The sequence below is a fragment of the Lynx canadensis genome, chromosome E3 (assembly GCF_007474595.2).
Source record: "Lynx canadensis isolate LIC74 chromosome E3, mLynCan4.pri.v2, whole genome shotgun sequence".
Taxonomy (NCBI): Eukaryota; Metazoa; Chordata; class Mammalia; order Carnivora; family Felidae; genus Lynx; species Lynx canadensis.
Genome location: NC_044318.1, coordinates 24,802,989 through 24,819,495, shown reverse-complemented (window position 1 = coordinate 24,819,495; position 16,507 = coordinate 24,802,989). Strand labels below are relative to the sequence as shown.

The window sequence follows — 16,507 nt, the reverse complement described above, 5'->3', positions numbered from 1 at the left end:
CACATATGAGTGAAATCATATGGTATTTGTCTTTCTCTGTCTTATTTCGCTTAGCATTATACTCCCTAGCTCCCTCTATCTTATCGAAAATGGCAAGATTTCATTATTTTTATGCTGAATAATATTCCATATATAATACATAATATTCCATATATAGTATATAATAAATATATAATATATTCCATACATTATATGGAATTACATATATATTTTTTATTCAGCATAAAAATATATGAATGCATATATGAATAATATATATATGATATATATGCCTCTTCTTTATCCATCAATCTATGGACACTTGGGCTACTTCCATATCTTGGCTATTGTAAACAATGCTGCTATAATTATAGGGGTACATATAGCTCCTTGAATTAGTGTTTTTGTATTCTTTGCTTAAATACCCAGTAGTGCAAATGCTGGATCTTAGGCTAGTTCTATTTTTAACTTTTTGACAAACAAAACTTCATATTGTTTTCCAGAGTGGCTGCCTCAGTTTTCATTTGCACCAACAGTGCATGAGTGTTCTTTTACTCTACATCTTTGCCAACACCTGTTGTTTCTTGTGCTGTTAATTTTAGCCTTTCTGACAGGTGTGAGGTGATACCGCATTGTAGGTTTGATTTGCATTTCCCTGATGGTAAGTGATGATGAACATCTTTTCATGTGTCCGTTGACCATCTGGATGTCTTCTTTGAAGAAATGTCTATGTCTTCTTCCATTTTTAATTTTTAAAAAATGTTTATTTAGTTTTGAAAGAGAGAGAGAGACAGAGTGTGAGCAGGTGAGGGCCAGAGAGAGAGAGGGAGACACAGAATCCAAAGTAGGCTCCAGGCTCTGACCTGTCAGAACAGAGCCTGATGCAAGGCTCGAACCTACGAACTGTGAGATCATGACCTGAGCTGAAGTCAGACGGTTAACCTACTGAGCCACCCAGGTGCCCCACCCCTTCTACCCATTTTAAAATTAGATTATTTGTTTTTTGGATGTTGCATTTTATAAGTTCTTTATACAGTTTGGATACTAACCCTTTATCACATATGTAATTTGCAACTATCTTCTCCCATTCCGCAGGTTGCCTTTTAGTTTTGTTGCCTGTTTCCTTTGGTGGGCAGAAGCTTTTTATTCTCATGTAGTTGCAATGGTTTATTTTTTATTTTGTTTCCCTTGCCTCAGGGGACTTACTGAAAAAAAGGTTGCTACAGCTGATGTCAAAGAGGTTACTTCCTGTGTTCACTTCTATGATTTTTATTGTTTTAGGACTCGAATTTAGGTCTTTAATCCATTTTAAATTTGTTTTTATGTATGGTGTAAGAAATGGTCCAGTTTCTTTCTCTTTCATGTAGCTGAGCCGTTTTCCCAATACCATTTGTTGAAAGGACTGTCCTTTTCCCATGAGATATTCTTTCCTGCTTTGTCAAAGATTAATTGACTATATAGATGTGGGTTTATTACTGGGTTTTCTATTCTGTTCTATTGATCTACATATCAATATTTGTACCAGTACCATATTGTTTTGATTACTACAGCTTTGTAATATAACTTGAAATGTGGAGTTGTGATGTCTCCAGCTTTTCTTTCTCTTTTTATGTTTATTTATTTATTTTGAGAGAGAGAGTGAGTGAGTGAGAGAGAGAGAGCACGTATACAGAAGTGGGTGAGGGGCAGAGAGAGAGGGAGAGAGAGACTCCCAAGTAGGCTCTGTGCTGTCAGCTCACAGCCTGAGGCAGGGCTCAATCCCATGACCATGAGATCATGACCTGATCTGAACTCAAGAGTCAGATGCTTCACTGACTGAGCCACCCAAGTGCCCCTGTTTTTCTTTTTCAAGATTGCTTTGGGAATTTGGGGTCTTTTATGGTTCCATATAAAATTTAGAATTGTTTGTTTTAGTTCTGTGAAAAATGCTGTTGGTATTTTTTTTAGGGATTTAGTTAAATGTGTAACTTGCTTTGGGTAGTATAGACATTTAGCAATATTTGTTCTTTTGATCCATGAGCATGGTATATCTTTCCATTTCTTGGTGTCATCTTCAATTTCTTTCATCAGTGTTTAAATAGTTTTCAGAATACAGGTCTTTCACCTCTTTGTTTAGGTCTCTTACTAGTTATCTTATTGTGTTTGGTGCAATTGTACATGGGATTGAGTCCTTAGTTTCTCTTTCTGTTCTGTAATGATAGCTTCATTAGGGCTATCTAGAAATGCAACAGATTTATGTATTGACTTCGTATTCTGCAACTTTACTAAATTCATTTATCAGTTTGTGCAGTTTTTTAATGGAGTCTTATGAGTTTTCTATATACAGTCATATTATCTTCAAATACTGAAAGTTTTACTTCTTCCTGACTAATTTGTATGCCTTTTATTTCTTTTTGTTGTCTAATTGCTATGGTTAAGACTTCTAGTACTATGTTGAAAAAAGTTTGGGGATGGACATCTTTGTATTTTTCCTGTCCTTAGAGGATAACCTCTCCATTTTTAAATATCGCCTTTGATATTCACTGTGGGTTTTCCATATAAGGCCTTTACTATGTTGAGGTAAGCTTCCTCCAAACCTGCTTTGTTGAGGGTTTTTATCATGAATGGATGTTGTACTTTGTCAGATGGTTTTTCTTTTCTATTGAAATGATCATACGGATCATACGGTTCTTATCCTTTGTTCTATTTATGTGATGTATCACATTCATTGATTTGTGAATATTGGATCACCCTTGCAACCCAGGTATAAATCCCACTTGATCATGGTGAATGATTTTTTAATGTATTGTTGAATTCTTTCTGCTAGTATTTTGTTGAGAATTTTTGTAGCCTTATTCATCAGGGATATTTCCCTGTAGTTCTCTCTTTTAAAAAAAAAAAAAAAGGAAAACAACTTTTTTATTGAAGCATAGTTGAAACACAATGTTACATTAGTGTCAGGTGCACAACATAGTGATTTGACAAGCTTATACATTATGCTAGAGAAAAATAACTTTTGGGGTAAAAGAGAATCCCCGTAAGACTAATAGATTTTTCAGCACAAAATTTGCAGGTCAGAGGAAAGTGGAATGACATATTCAAAATACTGAAAAAAACTCCTAACCAAGAATATATTCAGAATTGAAGGAGAGAGAAACAGTTTTCCAGGCAAGAAGAGCTGGAGTTTATCAGCACTAAACCAGCCTTACAGGAAGTATTAATGGGATTTTTTTTTAAGTTGAAAAGAAAGGGTGTTAACTAAGAACAAGAAAACATGTGAAAGAATAAATCTCACTAGAAAGGTGAATATATAGTAAATGTAGTAGATTATTCACTTTTTAACATTTATTTTATTGTTTAAATTAATTAATTAATTTTTAAATTTACATCCAAGTTAGCATATAGTAAAATAATAATTTCAGAAGTAGATTCCTTAATGCTCCTTACCCATTTAGCCCATCCCCCCCTCACACAACCCCTCCAGAAACCCCCTATTTTGGCCCCTCCCTGTTTTTATATTATTTTTGCTTCCCTTCCCTTATGTTCATCTGTTTTGTGTCTCAAATTCCTTATATGAGGGAAGTCATATGATATTTGTCTTTCTCTGACTAATTTCACTTAGCATAATATCCTCTAATTCCATCCATGTAGTTGCAAATGGCAAGGTTTCATTCTTTTTGATTGCCAAGTAATACTCCATTGTCTGTGTGTGTGTGTATGTATATATATATGTGTGTGTATCTATCTATCTATCTATCTATCTATCATCTATCTTCTTTATCCATTCATCCGTCCATGGACATTTGGGCTCTTTCCATACTTTGACTATTGTCGATGGTGCTGCTATAAACATTGGGGTGCATGTGCCCCTTCAAAACATCACATCTGTATCCCTTGGATAAATACCTAGTAGTGCAATTGCTCGGTCATAGGGTAGTTCTATTTTTAACTATTTGAGGAACCTCCATACTGTTTTCCTGAGTGGCTGCACCAGCAATGCAAAAGAGATCCTCTTTCTCTGCATCCTCGCCAACATCTGTTTTTGCCTGAGTTGTTAATGTTAGCCATTCTGACAGGTATGAGGTGGTATCTCATTGTGGTTTTGATTTGTATTTCTCTGATAATGAGTGATGTTGAGCATCTTTTCATGTGTTAGCTGGCCATCTGGATGTCTTCTTTGGAGAAGTGTCTATTTATGTCTTTTATCCATTTCTTCTCTGGATTATTTGAATTTTTTGAGTGCTGAGTTTGTAAGTTCTTTATAGATTTTGGATACTAACCCTTTACCTGATATGTCATTTGATAATATCTTCTCCCGTTCTGTTGGTTGCGTTTTAGGTTTGCTGATGGTTTCCTTTGCTGTGCAAAAGCTTTTTATTTTGATGAGGTCCCAGTAGTTCAGTTTTCCTTTTCTTTCCCTAGCCTCTGGAGACATGCTGAGTAAGAAGTTGCTGTGACCAAGGTTAAAGAGGTTTTTGCCTGCTTTTCCCTCAAGGATTTTGATGGCTTTCTGTCTTACGTTTATCTTTCATCCATTTTGAATTTATTTTTATGTAGGATGTAAGAAAGTGGTCCAGATTTATTTTTCTGTATGTTGCTGTCCAGTTTACCCAGCACCACTTGCTGAAGAGACTGTCTTTATCCCAATGGACATTCTATCCTGCTTTGTCAAAGATTAGTTGGCCATACATTTGTGGGTCCATTTCTGGGTTCTCTATTCTGTTCCATTGATCTGAGTGTCTGTTCTTGTATCAGTACCATACTGTCTTGACGATTACAGCTTTGTAATACATCTTCAAGTCCTGGAGTGTGATGTCTCCAGCTTCGGTTTTATTTTTCAAGATTGCTTTGGCTATCCAGGGTCTTTTCTGGTTCCATACAAATTTTAGGATTGTTTGCTCTAACTCTGTGAAGAATGCTGGTGTTATTTTGATAGATATTGCATTGACTATGTAGATTGCTTTGGGTAGTATCAACATTTTAACAACGTTTATTCTCCCTATCCAGGAGCATGGAATCTTTTTCCATTTTTTTGTGTCTTCTTCAATTTCTTTCACAAGCTTTCTATAGTTTTCAGTACATAGATTTTTCATCTCTTTGGTTAGGTTTATTCCTAGGTATTTTATGGTTTTGGTGCAATTGTTAATGGGATAGATTCCTTGATTTCTCTTTCTGTTGCTTCATTGTTGGTGTATAGGAATGCAACCGACTTCTGTGCATTGATTTTATATCCTGCAATTTTGCTGAATTCATGGATCAGTTCAAGCAGTTTTTGGTGGAATCTTTTGGATTTTCCATATAGAGTAGTATGTCATCTGTTAAGAGTGAAAATTTGGCTTCCTCCTGGCTGATCTGGATGCCTTTAATTCCTTTGTGTTGTCTGATTGCTGAGACTAAGACTTCCAATATTATGTTGAATAACAGTGGTAAGAGTGGACATCCCTGTCTTGTTCCTGACCTTAGGGGAAAGCTGTCAGTTTTTCCCCATTAGGATGATATTAGCCGTGGATCTTTCATATATGGCTTTTATGATCTTGAGGTATGATACTTCTATCCCTATTTTCTTGAGGGTTTTTATCAAGAAAGAATGCTATATTTTGTCAAATGCTTTATCTGGATATATTGAAAGGATCATGTGCTTCTTGTCCTTTTTTTTTAAATTGATGTGATGTATCATATTTATTGTTTTGTGGATATTGAACCAGCCCTGCATCCCATGTATAAACCCCACTTGGTCGTGGTGAATAATTCTTTTAATGTATTGTTGGATCCGGTTGGCTAGTATCTTGTTGAGGATTTTTGCATCCATGTTCATCAGGGAAATTGGTCTGTAGTTGTCCTTTTAATGGGGGCTCTGTCTGGTTTTGGAATGAATGTAATTCTGGCTTCATAGAATGAGTTTGGAAGATTTCCTTTCATTTCTATTTTTTGGAACAGCTTCAAAAGAATAGGTGTTAATTCTTTAAATGTTTTGTAGAATTCCCCTGGAAAGCTATTCTGTCCTGGACTCTTCTTTGTTGGGAGATTTTTGAATATTATTTTGATTTCTTTGCTGGTTATGGGTCTGTTCAAATTTTCTATTTCTTCCTGTTTTAGTTTTGGTAGGAATTTGTCCATTTCTTCCAGATTGCCCACTTTATTGGTGTATAATTGCTGATAATATTATCTTATTATTGTTTGTATTTCTGCAGAGTTGGTTGTGATCTCTTTCATTCTTGATTTTATTTATTTGGGTCTTTTCCTTCTCATTTTTTTGGGGTCGAACTGGCTAGGGGGTTATCAGTTGTGTTAATTCTTTCAAAGAACCAGCTCCTGGTTTTATTTATCTGTTCTATTGTTGTTGTTTTTTTTAGTTTGTTTCTTTGTTTGGTTTTGATAGCATTGATTTATGTTCTAATCTTTTTTTTCTTGTCTTCTGCTGATTTTAGGTTTTATTTGCTGTTCTTTTTCCAGCTCTTCTGGTGTAAGTTTAGGTTATGTATCTGAGGCCTTTCTTCCTTCTTTAGGAAGGCCTGGATTGCTATATATTTCCCTCTTATGACAGCCTTTGCTACATCCCAGAGGTTTGAGGCTGTGGTGTTATCATTTTCATTGGCTTCCATGTACTTTTTAATTCCCTCTTTGACTTCTTGGTTAGCCCATTCATTCTTTAGTAGGATGTTCTTTAGTCTCCAAGTATTTGTTATCTTTCCAAATTTTTTCCTGTGGGTGATTTCAAGTTTCATAGCATTGTGGTCTGAAAATATGCACGGTATGATCTTGATCTCTTTGTACTTGTTGAGGGCTGCTTTGTCTCCCAGTATGTGACCTATTCTGGAGAATGTTCCATGTGCACTGGAGAATAATTTGTATTTCACTGCTGTAGGATGAAATGTTCTGTATATATCTGTTAAGTCCATCTGGTTCAGTGTGTCATTCAAAGCCAAACAATGTCATTCATTGTTTTCTTGTTGATTTTCTGTTTAGATGATCTGTCCATTGCTATAAGTGTGGTGTGAAGTCCCCTACAATTATGGTATTATTATCAATGAGTTTCTTTATGTTTGTGAATAATTGATTTATATATTTGGATGCTTTCACATTTGGAGCATAAATGTTTACAATTGATAGGTCTTCTTGGTGGATAGACCCATTAATTATGATATAATGCCTTTCTTCATCTCATGTTACAGTCTTTTTTTTAAAACGTTTATTTATTTTTGAGACAGAGAGAGACAGAGCATGAATGGGGGAGGGGAAGAGAGAGAGGGAGACACAGAATCTGAAACAGGCTCCAGGCTCTGAGCCATCAGCTCAGAGCCTGACGTGGGGCTTGAACTCATGGACCACGAGATCGTGACCTGAGCTGAAGGCGGACGCTTAACCGACTGAGCCACCCGGGCGCCCCTCATGTTACAGTCTTTATTTTAAAATCTAGATTGCCTGATACAAGTATGGCCACTCCAGATTTCTTTTGTTGACCATTAGCATGATAGATGGTTCTCCATCCCCTTATTTTCAATCTGAAGCTGTTTTTAGGTCTAACGTGGGTATCTTGTAAACAGCATATAGATGGATATTGTTTTCTTATCCATTCTGTTACCCTATGTCTTTTGATTGGAGCATTGAGTCCATTGACGTTTAGAGTGAGTACTGAAAGATATGAATTTATACCATTATGTTGCCTGTAGAATTGATGTTCCTGGTGGTATTCTCTGGTCCTTTCTAGTATTTGCTGCTTTTGGTAATTTTTTTTTTTCATTTTTTTCTCCCCTCAGAGAGTCCCCCTTAAAATTTCTGGCCAGGCTGGTTTAATGGTCACAAACTCCTTTAATTTTTGTTTGGGAAAATTTTTATCTCTCCTTCTATTTTGAATGACAGCCTTGCTGGATAAAGAATTCTTGGCTGCATGTTTTTCTGATTCAGCACATTGAATATATCCTGCCACTCCTTTCTGGCCTGCCAAGTTTCTGTGGATAGGTCTGCTGCAAACCTGATCTGTCTTCCCTTGTAGGTTAAGGACTTTTTTTCCCTTGCTGCTTTCATGATTCTCTCCTTGCCTGAGTATTTTGTGAATTTGACTATGACATGCCTTGTTGATGGTCAGTTTTTGTTGAATCTAATGGGAGTTCTCTGTGCTTCCTGGATTTTCATGTGTATGTCTTTCCCCAAGTTAAAAAGTTTTCTGCTATGATTTGCTCATGTAAACCTTCTACCCCTATTTCTCTCTCTTCATCTTCTGGAGCCCTTATGAGTCTGATGTTATTCTTTTTTTTTTTTTTTAATTTTATTTTATTAAAAAAAATTTTTTTTTCAACGTTTATTTATTTTTGGGACAGAGAGAGACAGAGCATGAACGGGGGAGGGGCAGAGAGAGAGGGAGACACAGAATCGGAAACAGGCTCCAGGCTCTGAGCCATCAGCCCAGAGCCCAACGCGGGGCTTGAACTCACGGACCGCAAGATCGTGACCTGGCTGAAGTCGGACACTTAACCGACTGCGCCACCCAGGCGCCCCTGATGTTATTCTTTTTTAATGAGTCACTGAGTTCTCTAATTCTTATTTCATTCTCATTTGCATTAGTCTCCCTCTTTTTTTCTGTTTCAGTATTCTCCATAAGTTTGTCCTCTGTATTGCTGATTCGCTCCTTTGTTTCATCCATCCTTGCCACTGTGGTGTCCATTCGAGATTACAGCTCAGTTATAGCAGTATAATTTTATTTTCATCCTGAGTAGATTTTACTTCTTTTTTTTCCACAGAAAGGGATTCTAGTCTGTTTTCAACCCCAGATAGTATTCTTATTATCATGATTCTAAACTTTGTTTCAGACATCTTGCTTGTATGTGTGTTGATGAAGTCCCTGGCTGTTATTTATTCCTGTTCTTTCTTTTGGGGTAAATTTCTTCCTTTCATCATTTTGAAGGAAAAAAGGAATTAATAAATTAAAAAAATTAAAATTAAAATTAAGAGATTAAAAACAACACAAAGAAATCAAATAAAGGATGATAGATCCTAGGTATGTTTTGGTCTTGTTGAAAAATACTTGATAGATCAGAGAAAAAAGGGGGAAAAAAGAAAAGAAAAAAGAGGACAAAAAAAGGAAATAGGTTGAAATTTTGAAAAAATGGATACAATAAAATAAATAAAATGAAATGATGGAAGTAAATAGAATTTAAAAAATTTACAAAAAGGTAGGGGCGCCTGGGTGGCGCAGTCGGTTAAGCGTCCGACTTCAGCCAGGTCACGATCTCGCGGTCCGTGAGTTCGAGCCCCGCGTTGGGCTCTGGGCTGATGGCTCAGAGCCTGGAGCCTGTTTCTGATTCTGTGTCTCCCTCTCTCTCTGCCCCTCCCCCGTTCATGCTCTGTCTCTCTCTGTCCCAAAAATAAATAAACGTTGAAAAAAAAAATTTACAAAAAGGTAAAAAACATAGTAGGAAAAAATTAAAAATCTTTTTAAAAATATGGAAAATAAAAATAGTGTCTCTTTCTATATACAAGAATAAGAAAGAAAAGAAAAAGAAAAAGAAATTGAATAGATGGACCAATGAACAGAATCAAGTACAATTGAAATTACATCCGGTTTCCCCTAGAGGTCAAACTATGAAGCACTTTATAGTCTGTAAACTAAGCAGGTGGAGAGACTTCTGTTCCTCAAGAGGGCAGTTGGCCCAGTTGTGCAGGGCTTAATGTAATGGCTCCGTTCTCCACTAGATGGCGTTGCTTAGCTTACTGGGGTGGATTGTTGTGGCACTTGTGGGTGTGTATGTGAATTTTCCGGAGGGTGAAAATGGAGTCACCCAGCTACCCAGTGTCTCTTATCAGAACTCTGTGCTCTCCCCAACCTGCAATCAAGCACGTCTCCTTTGTCTCTGGCTTCCATCCACCACCTGCTTCTACACTGTCTGTGACAAAGCCATCAGGCTGCCAGGTGGCACCTCCATCCTGAGTTTTATCTCAATGGGTCTGTTTCCCAACCCCTCACTTCTGAGGGACTGCAGCTTTGACTCACTCCCACCCTCTGGGGGAGGGTCTTGCTGAGCAATGGCCAGGTGCTGGTCTGTCCCCAGGAATGTTCATGAGACTGTGCCACTGCCTCTGCCCAGCAACTGTGGCCAGGTGCCAGCCCGCCCCAGAATAAGTTCATGTGATCATATAGCAACAGTGTTTCAAGGATTATGGCAAATCACAACACACATCTGGCACCAGACTTCACCCTTAATGTCCTTGCTCCAACACCAGCAAATGTGGCCATTCTTTGGGTCCACTGGGACCTTTGTCTTTGTGGAGGCCGCACTGCTGCAAATGTCCTCCCAGCAGGGAACTGCCTCTCCCTGTGTGGCCCAAGGACCCCTTGGACCTCTCTTTCTGCTCCTAGGGATTTGTCTTTCCCCCAGAGCACCACCAGGTATCGACCTGCAGAGTTTCAGACTCTGGGCTCCCCCTGTTTATAGAGTCTTAATGGAATTTAAACCCTCTATTTTCTCCTTTCTCCCTTTTTTGTTCAGTCCCTTGTGGCTGTTTCCACTCTCCCTTTTTCTCTCCAGCTACTTTCCAGGTGTGCTTTGCCCATACTCTCCTCCTGCCCCCATTTTCATCTCTCCACAAGCAAAAACAGCTCCCTGCTCTCTGCGGCTTTTCTCTCCCCCAGTTCACCTCTCTGCACCACATACCTGCTGAGTTCTATGGTTCAGGTTGTGCATATTGTGTTAATCCTCAAATCAGTTTTCTAAGTGTGCAAGAGGGTTTAGTGTTGATCTGGCTGCATTTAAGAGATGAGAGACACAAAAAAAACCTTCCATGCTGTTCTGCTGTCTTGGCCCCTCCCTTGTAGTTTTCTTCTTTAGTGGAGTCTTTATTTGATTTTGGTATCAGGCTAATGCTGGCCTCAGAGAATGAGTTTGGAGGTTTTCCTTTCTATTATATTTTTGGAATAGTTTGAGAAGAATAGGTAGTAACTCTTTAAATGTTTGGTAGAATTCTCCTGGGAAGCCATTTGGCCCTGAAGTTTAGTTTGTTGGGAGTTTTCTGATTACTGTTGCAATTTCTTTGCTGGTTATATGTCTGTTCAAATTTTCTATTCTTTCCTGTTTCAGTGGTGGTAGATTATATGTTTCTAGTAATTTATACATTTCTTCCAGGTTGTCCAATTTGTTGGCATATAATGTTTCATAGTATTCTCTGATTATTGTATTTATGTGGTGTTGGTTGTTATTTCTTCCTTTTCATTTGTGATTTTATTTGGGTCCTTTCTCTTTTCTTTATGATAGGTCTGGCTAGGGGGTTATCTATTTTATTAAATTTTTCAATGAACCAGCTCCTGGTTTCATTGATCTGTTTAAAAATTTTTTAGTTTGTATATCATTTATTTTTGTTCTAATCTTTAGTATTTCCCTACTTCTGGCTTTAGGATTCATTTGTTGTCCTTTGGCTAGCTCCTTTAGGTGTAAGGTTTGGTTGTTTATTTGAGATTTTTCTTGCTTCTTAAGGTAGCCTTATATTGCCATATACTTTCCTCTTAGGAAAAGTATACTGCTTTTGCTGCATCCCAAAATTTTGGACCATGGTGTTTTCATTTTCTTTTGTTTCCATGTATTTCTTTATTTACTCTTTGATTTCCTGTTTCATCCATTCATTATTTAGTAGCATGTTGTTTATCCTCCATGTATTTGGGCTCTTTCCAGATTTTTTTTTTGTTGGGTTGACTTCACATTTTATGGTGTTGTGGTCAGAAAAGATGCAATGTATGATTTCAATGTTTTTGTATTTGTTGAGGCCCGATTTCTGACCTAATATGTGACCTATTCTGGAGAATGTTCCATGTTCACTTGAAAAGAATGTGTATTCTGATATTATAAAATGACATGTTCTGAATATATCTGTGAAGTCCATCTGGTCCAGTGTGTCATTCAAAGCCATTGTTTCCTTATTGATTTTCTGTTTACATGATCTGTCCATTGGTAAGTGGAGTGTTAAAGTCCGCTATGATTTTGGTATTATTATTATTGATTAGTTCCTTTATGCTTATTACACATATATATTTGAGTGTTACCATGTCAGGTGCATAAATATTTATAATTGTTATATCTCCTTGTTGGATTATACCTTTTATGATTATATAGTGCCCTTTCTTGTGTCTTGTTACAGTATGTTTTAAAGTCTAGTGTGTCCAATGTATTACTACTCTGACTTTCTTTTGACATCCATCTGCATGATAAATATTTCTTTCTCCCCTCATTTTTAGTCTGCACGTGACTTTAGCTATAAAATGAATCTCTTGTAGGCAGCATATAGATGAGTCTTTTTTTTAAATATACTCTCACACTCTATGTCTCTTGATTGGAGCATTTAATCCATTTACTTTCCAAGTAATTATTGATAGATAAGTATTTAGTGCCATTTTATTACTTGTCATGGTGTCTGGAGATTTTTTTCTGACACTTTCTTGTCTTTTCCACCTTTTATGATCCATTCTTGGCTGCGGATTTTACCCATTCAGCACTTTGAATGTATCATGCCACTCCCTTCTGGCTTGTAAAGTTTCTGCTGAAAAATTTCCTGCTAGTCTTATGGACTTTTTCTTGTTAGTTACTGTTTTCTTTTGTCTTGCTTCTTTAAATTTGTTCTTTATCATTGTATTTTGCCAATTTAATTACAATAGGTTTTGCTTCTGGTCTGGTTTTGTTGATTTTGATGACAGTTCTCCATGCCTCTTTGACCTGGAGAGGTGTATTTTTTTCCCCACATTAGGGGAGTTTTCAGCTATTATGTCTTCAAATAAATTTTCTGCCTCCCTTTGTCTCTTCTGCTTTTGGGATTCCTATACTGTGGATGTTATTATTCCTATACTGTGGATTATTATTATCATCTCCTTTGTCTTTGGTGGAGTCACTGAGTTTCCTAAGTCTATTCTCCTTTTGCACAATTCTTTTTCTCTCTTTTGTTCAGCTTGGTTACTTTCCATTACTCTATCTTCTAGGTCACTAATTTGTTCCTCTGCTTCTTTCATCCTGCTGTTCATTCCATTAAGCATGTTTCTTATTTAGTTTATTGTGTCCTTTATTTCTTCTCTTTGTTCCTTATATCTTTGTTAAGAGTTTTACTCATGTATTGCACTCTTTTCTCAATTCCAGCGAATCTTCATGATCATTACTTTAAATTCTCTATCAGGCATGTTCTTTTTATCTGTCCCACTTTGATTTTGCTGTTGCCTTGTCCTATTCTTTCAGTTGGGTAAATTTATTTGTCTCCTGATTTTGTCTGCCTCTCTGTGTCTGTTTGTGTGTGTTAAGAATGTCAGTTATGTCTTCTGCTCTTGAAAGTAGTGACTTTATGAAGAAGAGGTCCCGGAGTGATTTGCTGTGCAGTGTCTCCTATGCACCAGAACCTGGTACTTCAGGAGAATTATCCTTTGTGTGTTGCTTACATCCTGCTTTTGTGTCTGAACCACTCTTCCTTTCAGTTCAGTCACCTGCACTGACTCTCTGCCTATTGTGGACTGTATTTATTCTCTGTGGCATTAGTGGGACCGAGACAGGGCAGCTCTTAAGGGTTCTGCCTGCTGGGGAACGTGGGGGTAGAGCGGCAGTTTTAGCAAATTTGCCTGGTGCCACTAGTCCTATGCTGGATCCCTCAAAGTGCTGGGGCGTTGGGGGGCTGGGCATTAGGGTGGGAAGTTGTGTGAGACTGGGCACAGCATATGGTGATATTTGGGCATGGCTTGGTCAGGTGTGCCATGGTGGATGTGCACCCAGTAGCTGGGTGGGGCTTGTATGCAGCTTGACAAAATTTTCCCTGGGCCCAGGGCTGAGGGTAACAGGCTTGGAGTGTGAGTGTCCTCAGGAGAATTTGTGGGCATGGCACATTGCTAGCAAATTATTTAGCTAGTGTCTGTGCAGCCTGGCCTCCTGCAGATGGCCCTATGTTTATGTTGGCGGCTGGGGAAGGCAAGTGGCACCTGCCATCTCCTTTGTCTTTGGTGAAGTCCCCTAACATGCTCTGAATAAGTATAAACAGCTGTGTCTCCTCTTTGCCCCTGGTGTATAAATTGCCATTTTTTATGTTGCTTCTATGCACAGGCTGCTGTCTCTTTAAAGGCAACGACACAGCTATCACTAGCCCTCTGGGCTCGCCCAGTGCTGAGCCAGCCACCAGTTAAAGGTCCAGGTTCCAAGTTCCACTGGTTACACAAACTCAAGAATTCAACCCCTCTGGTTTTTAAAACTGAACTTTATGGGGATTTGTCTTCCCTGTGTGAACTCCCTGGTGCAAGGGCCTATTTCTCTACCCTTCTGCATATGCAGCTCCCTTCCTCCTGTGGGAAGTCTCCCTCCATCATTCTGGCCTGCCTAACCTTTCAGATGCAGCCTCTTCTCTGTATTTAGTTGTGGAGTTTGTTCTGCCAATCTTTGGATCACTCTCTCGTTTATTGACTTGGATGTAGATGATATATATTTGTAAACATGGGATGTAGTGAGCTCAGGGTCCTCTTACTATGTCATCTTCCCAAGCTCCCCCATATTAGCTATTTATTAAGTGGTGAAAAGACAGACTATAGATGTTATTAATCTTTTATACTAATATGTTGAAATAACCTTTTTTTCCCCAGCTACCAACCTATAGTTGAATATGTAGACGCTCAATTTGAGGCCTATCTTCAAGAAGAATTGAAAATTAAACGTTCCTTCATTGACTACCATGATTCCCGTATACATGTGTGCCTTTACTTCATTTCACCTACAGGACATTCTTTGAAGTCCATTGATCTATTAACTATGAAGAACATTGACAATAAGGTGTGTTAGGTAAATCCATTAACCTGTCAGGATTTGATAATTATTTTATGATAATATATAATTTGAAGGTATTTGCATACAAGAATTTATTATTTTTTAATATGTTTAATATATTTAAAATATGTTTAATATGTTAAAAGGGATAGCATTACAACATGCCACAAACTTAGTAGTTTAAACAACAGAAGTTAATTTTCTCACAGTAATGGAAAGTAGAAGTCCATGATGAAGATGCTGCCAACATTGTTTTCTTCTGAAACCTTTTTTATTGAGTGGTAGACCATCACCTTCCCAATGTATCTTCACATGTTCTGTACTCTGTGCACGTATCTGATGTCTTTTTGTTGTATGTCTATGTTTCCTCTTCTTTTAAGGATACCAGTTACATTGTATTAGCCTCTATTCTAATGGCTTTATTTTAACTTAATCACCTCTTTCAAGATTCTCCAAATACCGTCTTGTTCTGAGATATTGGGTGTTAGGACCTCATCATATGCATTAAGGGAGGAATGATACATTCAGCCCATAATAGCATTTGATAAATTTCAACCTTAGTTTGCTTTACAGATAAATTTAATTAAGTATGTGTTAGGAAAATAAGATACAGGTTAAAAAATATTTTTAAAAAACTTACAGGTTTTTTCTTGTGATTAAAGATCATACAGATTGTGGTAATTTGCCTGTATTTGTAAATTTGAATTTATTCTATTGTACTATAAAACAATCCCATTAACATTTACTTGACACCATTGATTGTGTGAAACATGAAGTTTTTATGATCCTGGCTAGTGATCCTATCAGAGGGATTCAGAATGCAGTATGTTCGTGTATATTTTTTCCAATAGAAGGTAAATATACATATGAAAGAAACTTCTATTTCATGAGATTCTTTTCTGTACTTTATGAAGTTGAAGAGAGAAGAACTTTTAAAATTTGGTTTCTTTTTATCAAAGAAGGCCTGACTTTTGCTGTATATTGTTCAAACTGGAAAGAAATTTTGTACCTAATCATATATGTCACCAAGTTGTTGAAAGAAGTTAGATTTTTACTTAAAATCAAGAGCTGACCTAATTTCTTTATTATTAGTGTATTCAATAGCCTGAGACACAAAGTTTTATTTTTAATCTTATGGGTAGCTGTTATCATCAAAGAATTTCCAGATATAGAAAATTGCTATTTTTTTCCCCAAGGACATTACATAAAGGGGTGGGTAACCATGCCTATGTGTCTGTTGTCTTCTAGGTTGCTCAGTTCCCTTCTGCAATAAGTGACCTTCATTCCTCAAATCTGAACACCTAACAAATTAACATGGAAAATTTCCACTTGTTATGTGTTAAGGATTTACTATCATTAGAGGATAGCTTTCTCAGCAGTATAATCCAAGATATTTATGTTAGACTTGAATCTATCTTGGTAGTTGTCTGTTTTTTACCGTGGAAACTATTATTTAAGTTTCAAAAGCTAGATAAAAATTTGAACATCAATGTTATATTGAAGCCCTAGATTTGTACAAGGATTTTTTAAAATGTATTTTAAAGAATCTAAAACAAAAGCAAAATACATAGAACTGATTCTTATGCATTCACACTATATCACAAGCCTTGACATTATGTAGCTATGATTTAATAAAATATCTTAGTTTAACAGTAATAAAACATGTTTTAGAATTTTGCATATTTTTACTTTCTGCAAAGTTTAATTATTAAGATATAAATGCATGGAGACAGGAGGGATCATGTTGTAGAACTATGAAGAAAAGTTTATGAATAAAATTTCAA

At 37.0% G+C, this 16,507-nt stretch overlaps 1 protein-coding gene across 1 annotated transcript in view; it reads left to right on the top strand.

Moving 5' to 3' along the window:
- Window positions 1-16,507, top strand: part of SEPTIN14 (septin 14) — a 78,921-nt gene that overhangs the window by 4,175 nt on the left and 58,239 nt on the right. The window contains exon 3 of the mRNA XM_030301482.1: window positions 14,543-14,729. Coding sequence (XP_030157342.1) covers window positions 14,543-14,729 — 187 coding nt within the window. The remainder of the gene's footprint in view (window positions 1-14,542; window positions 14,730-16,507) is intronic.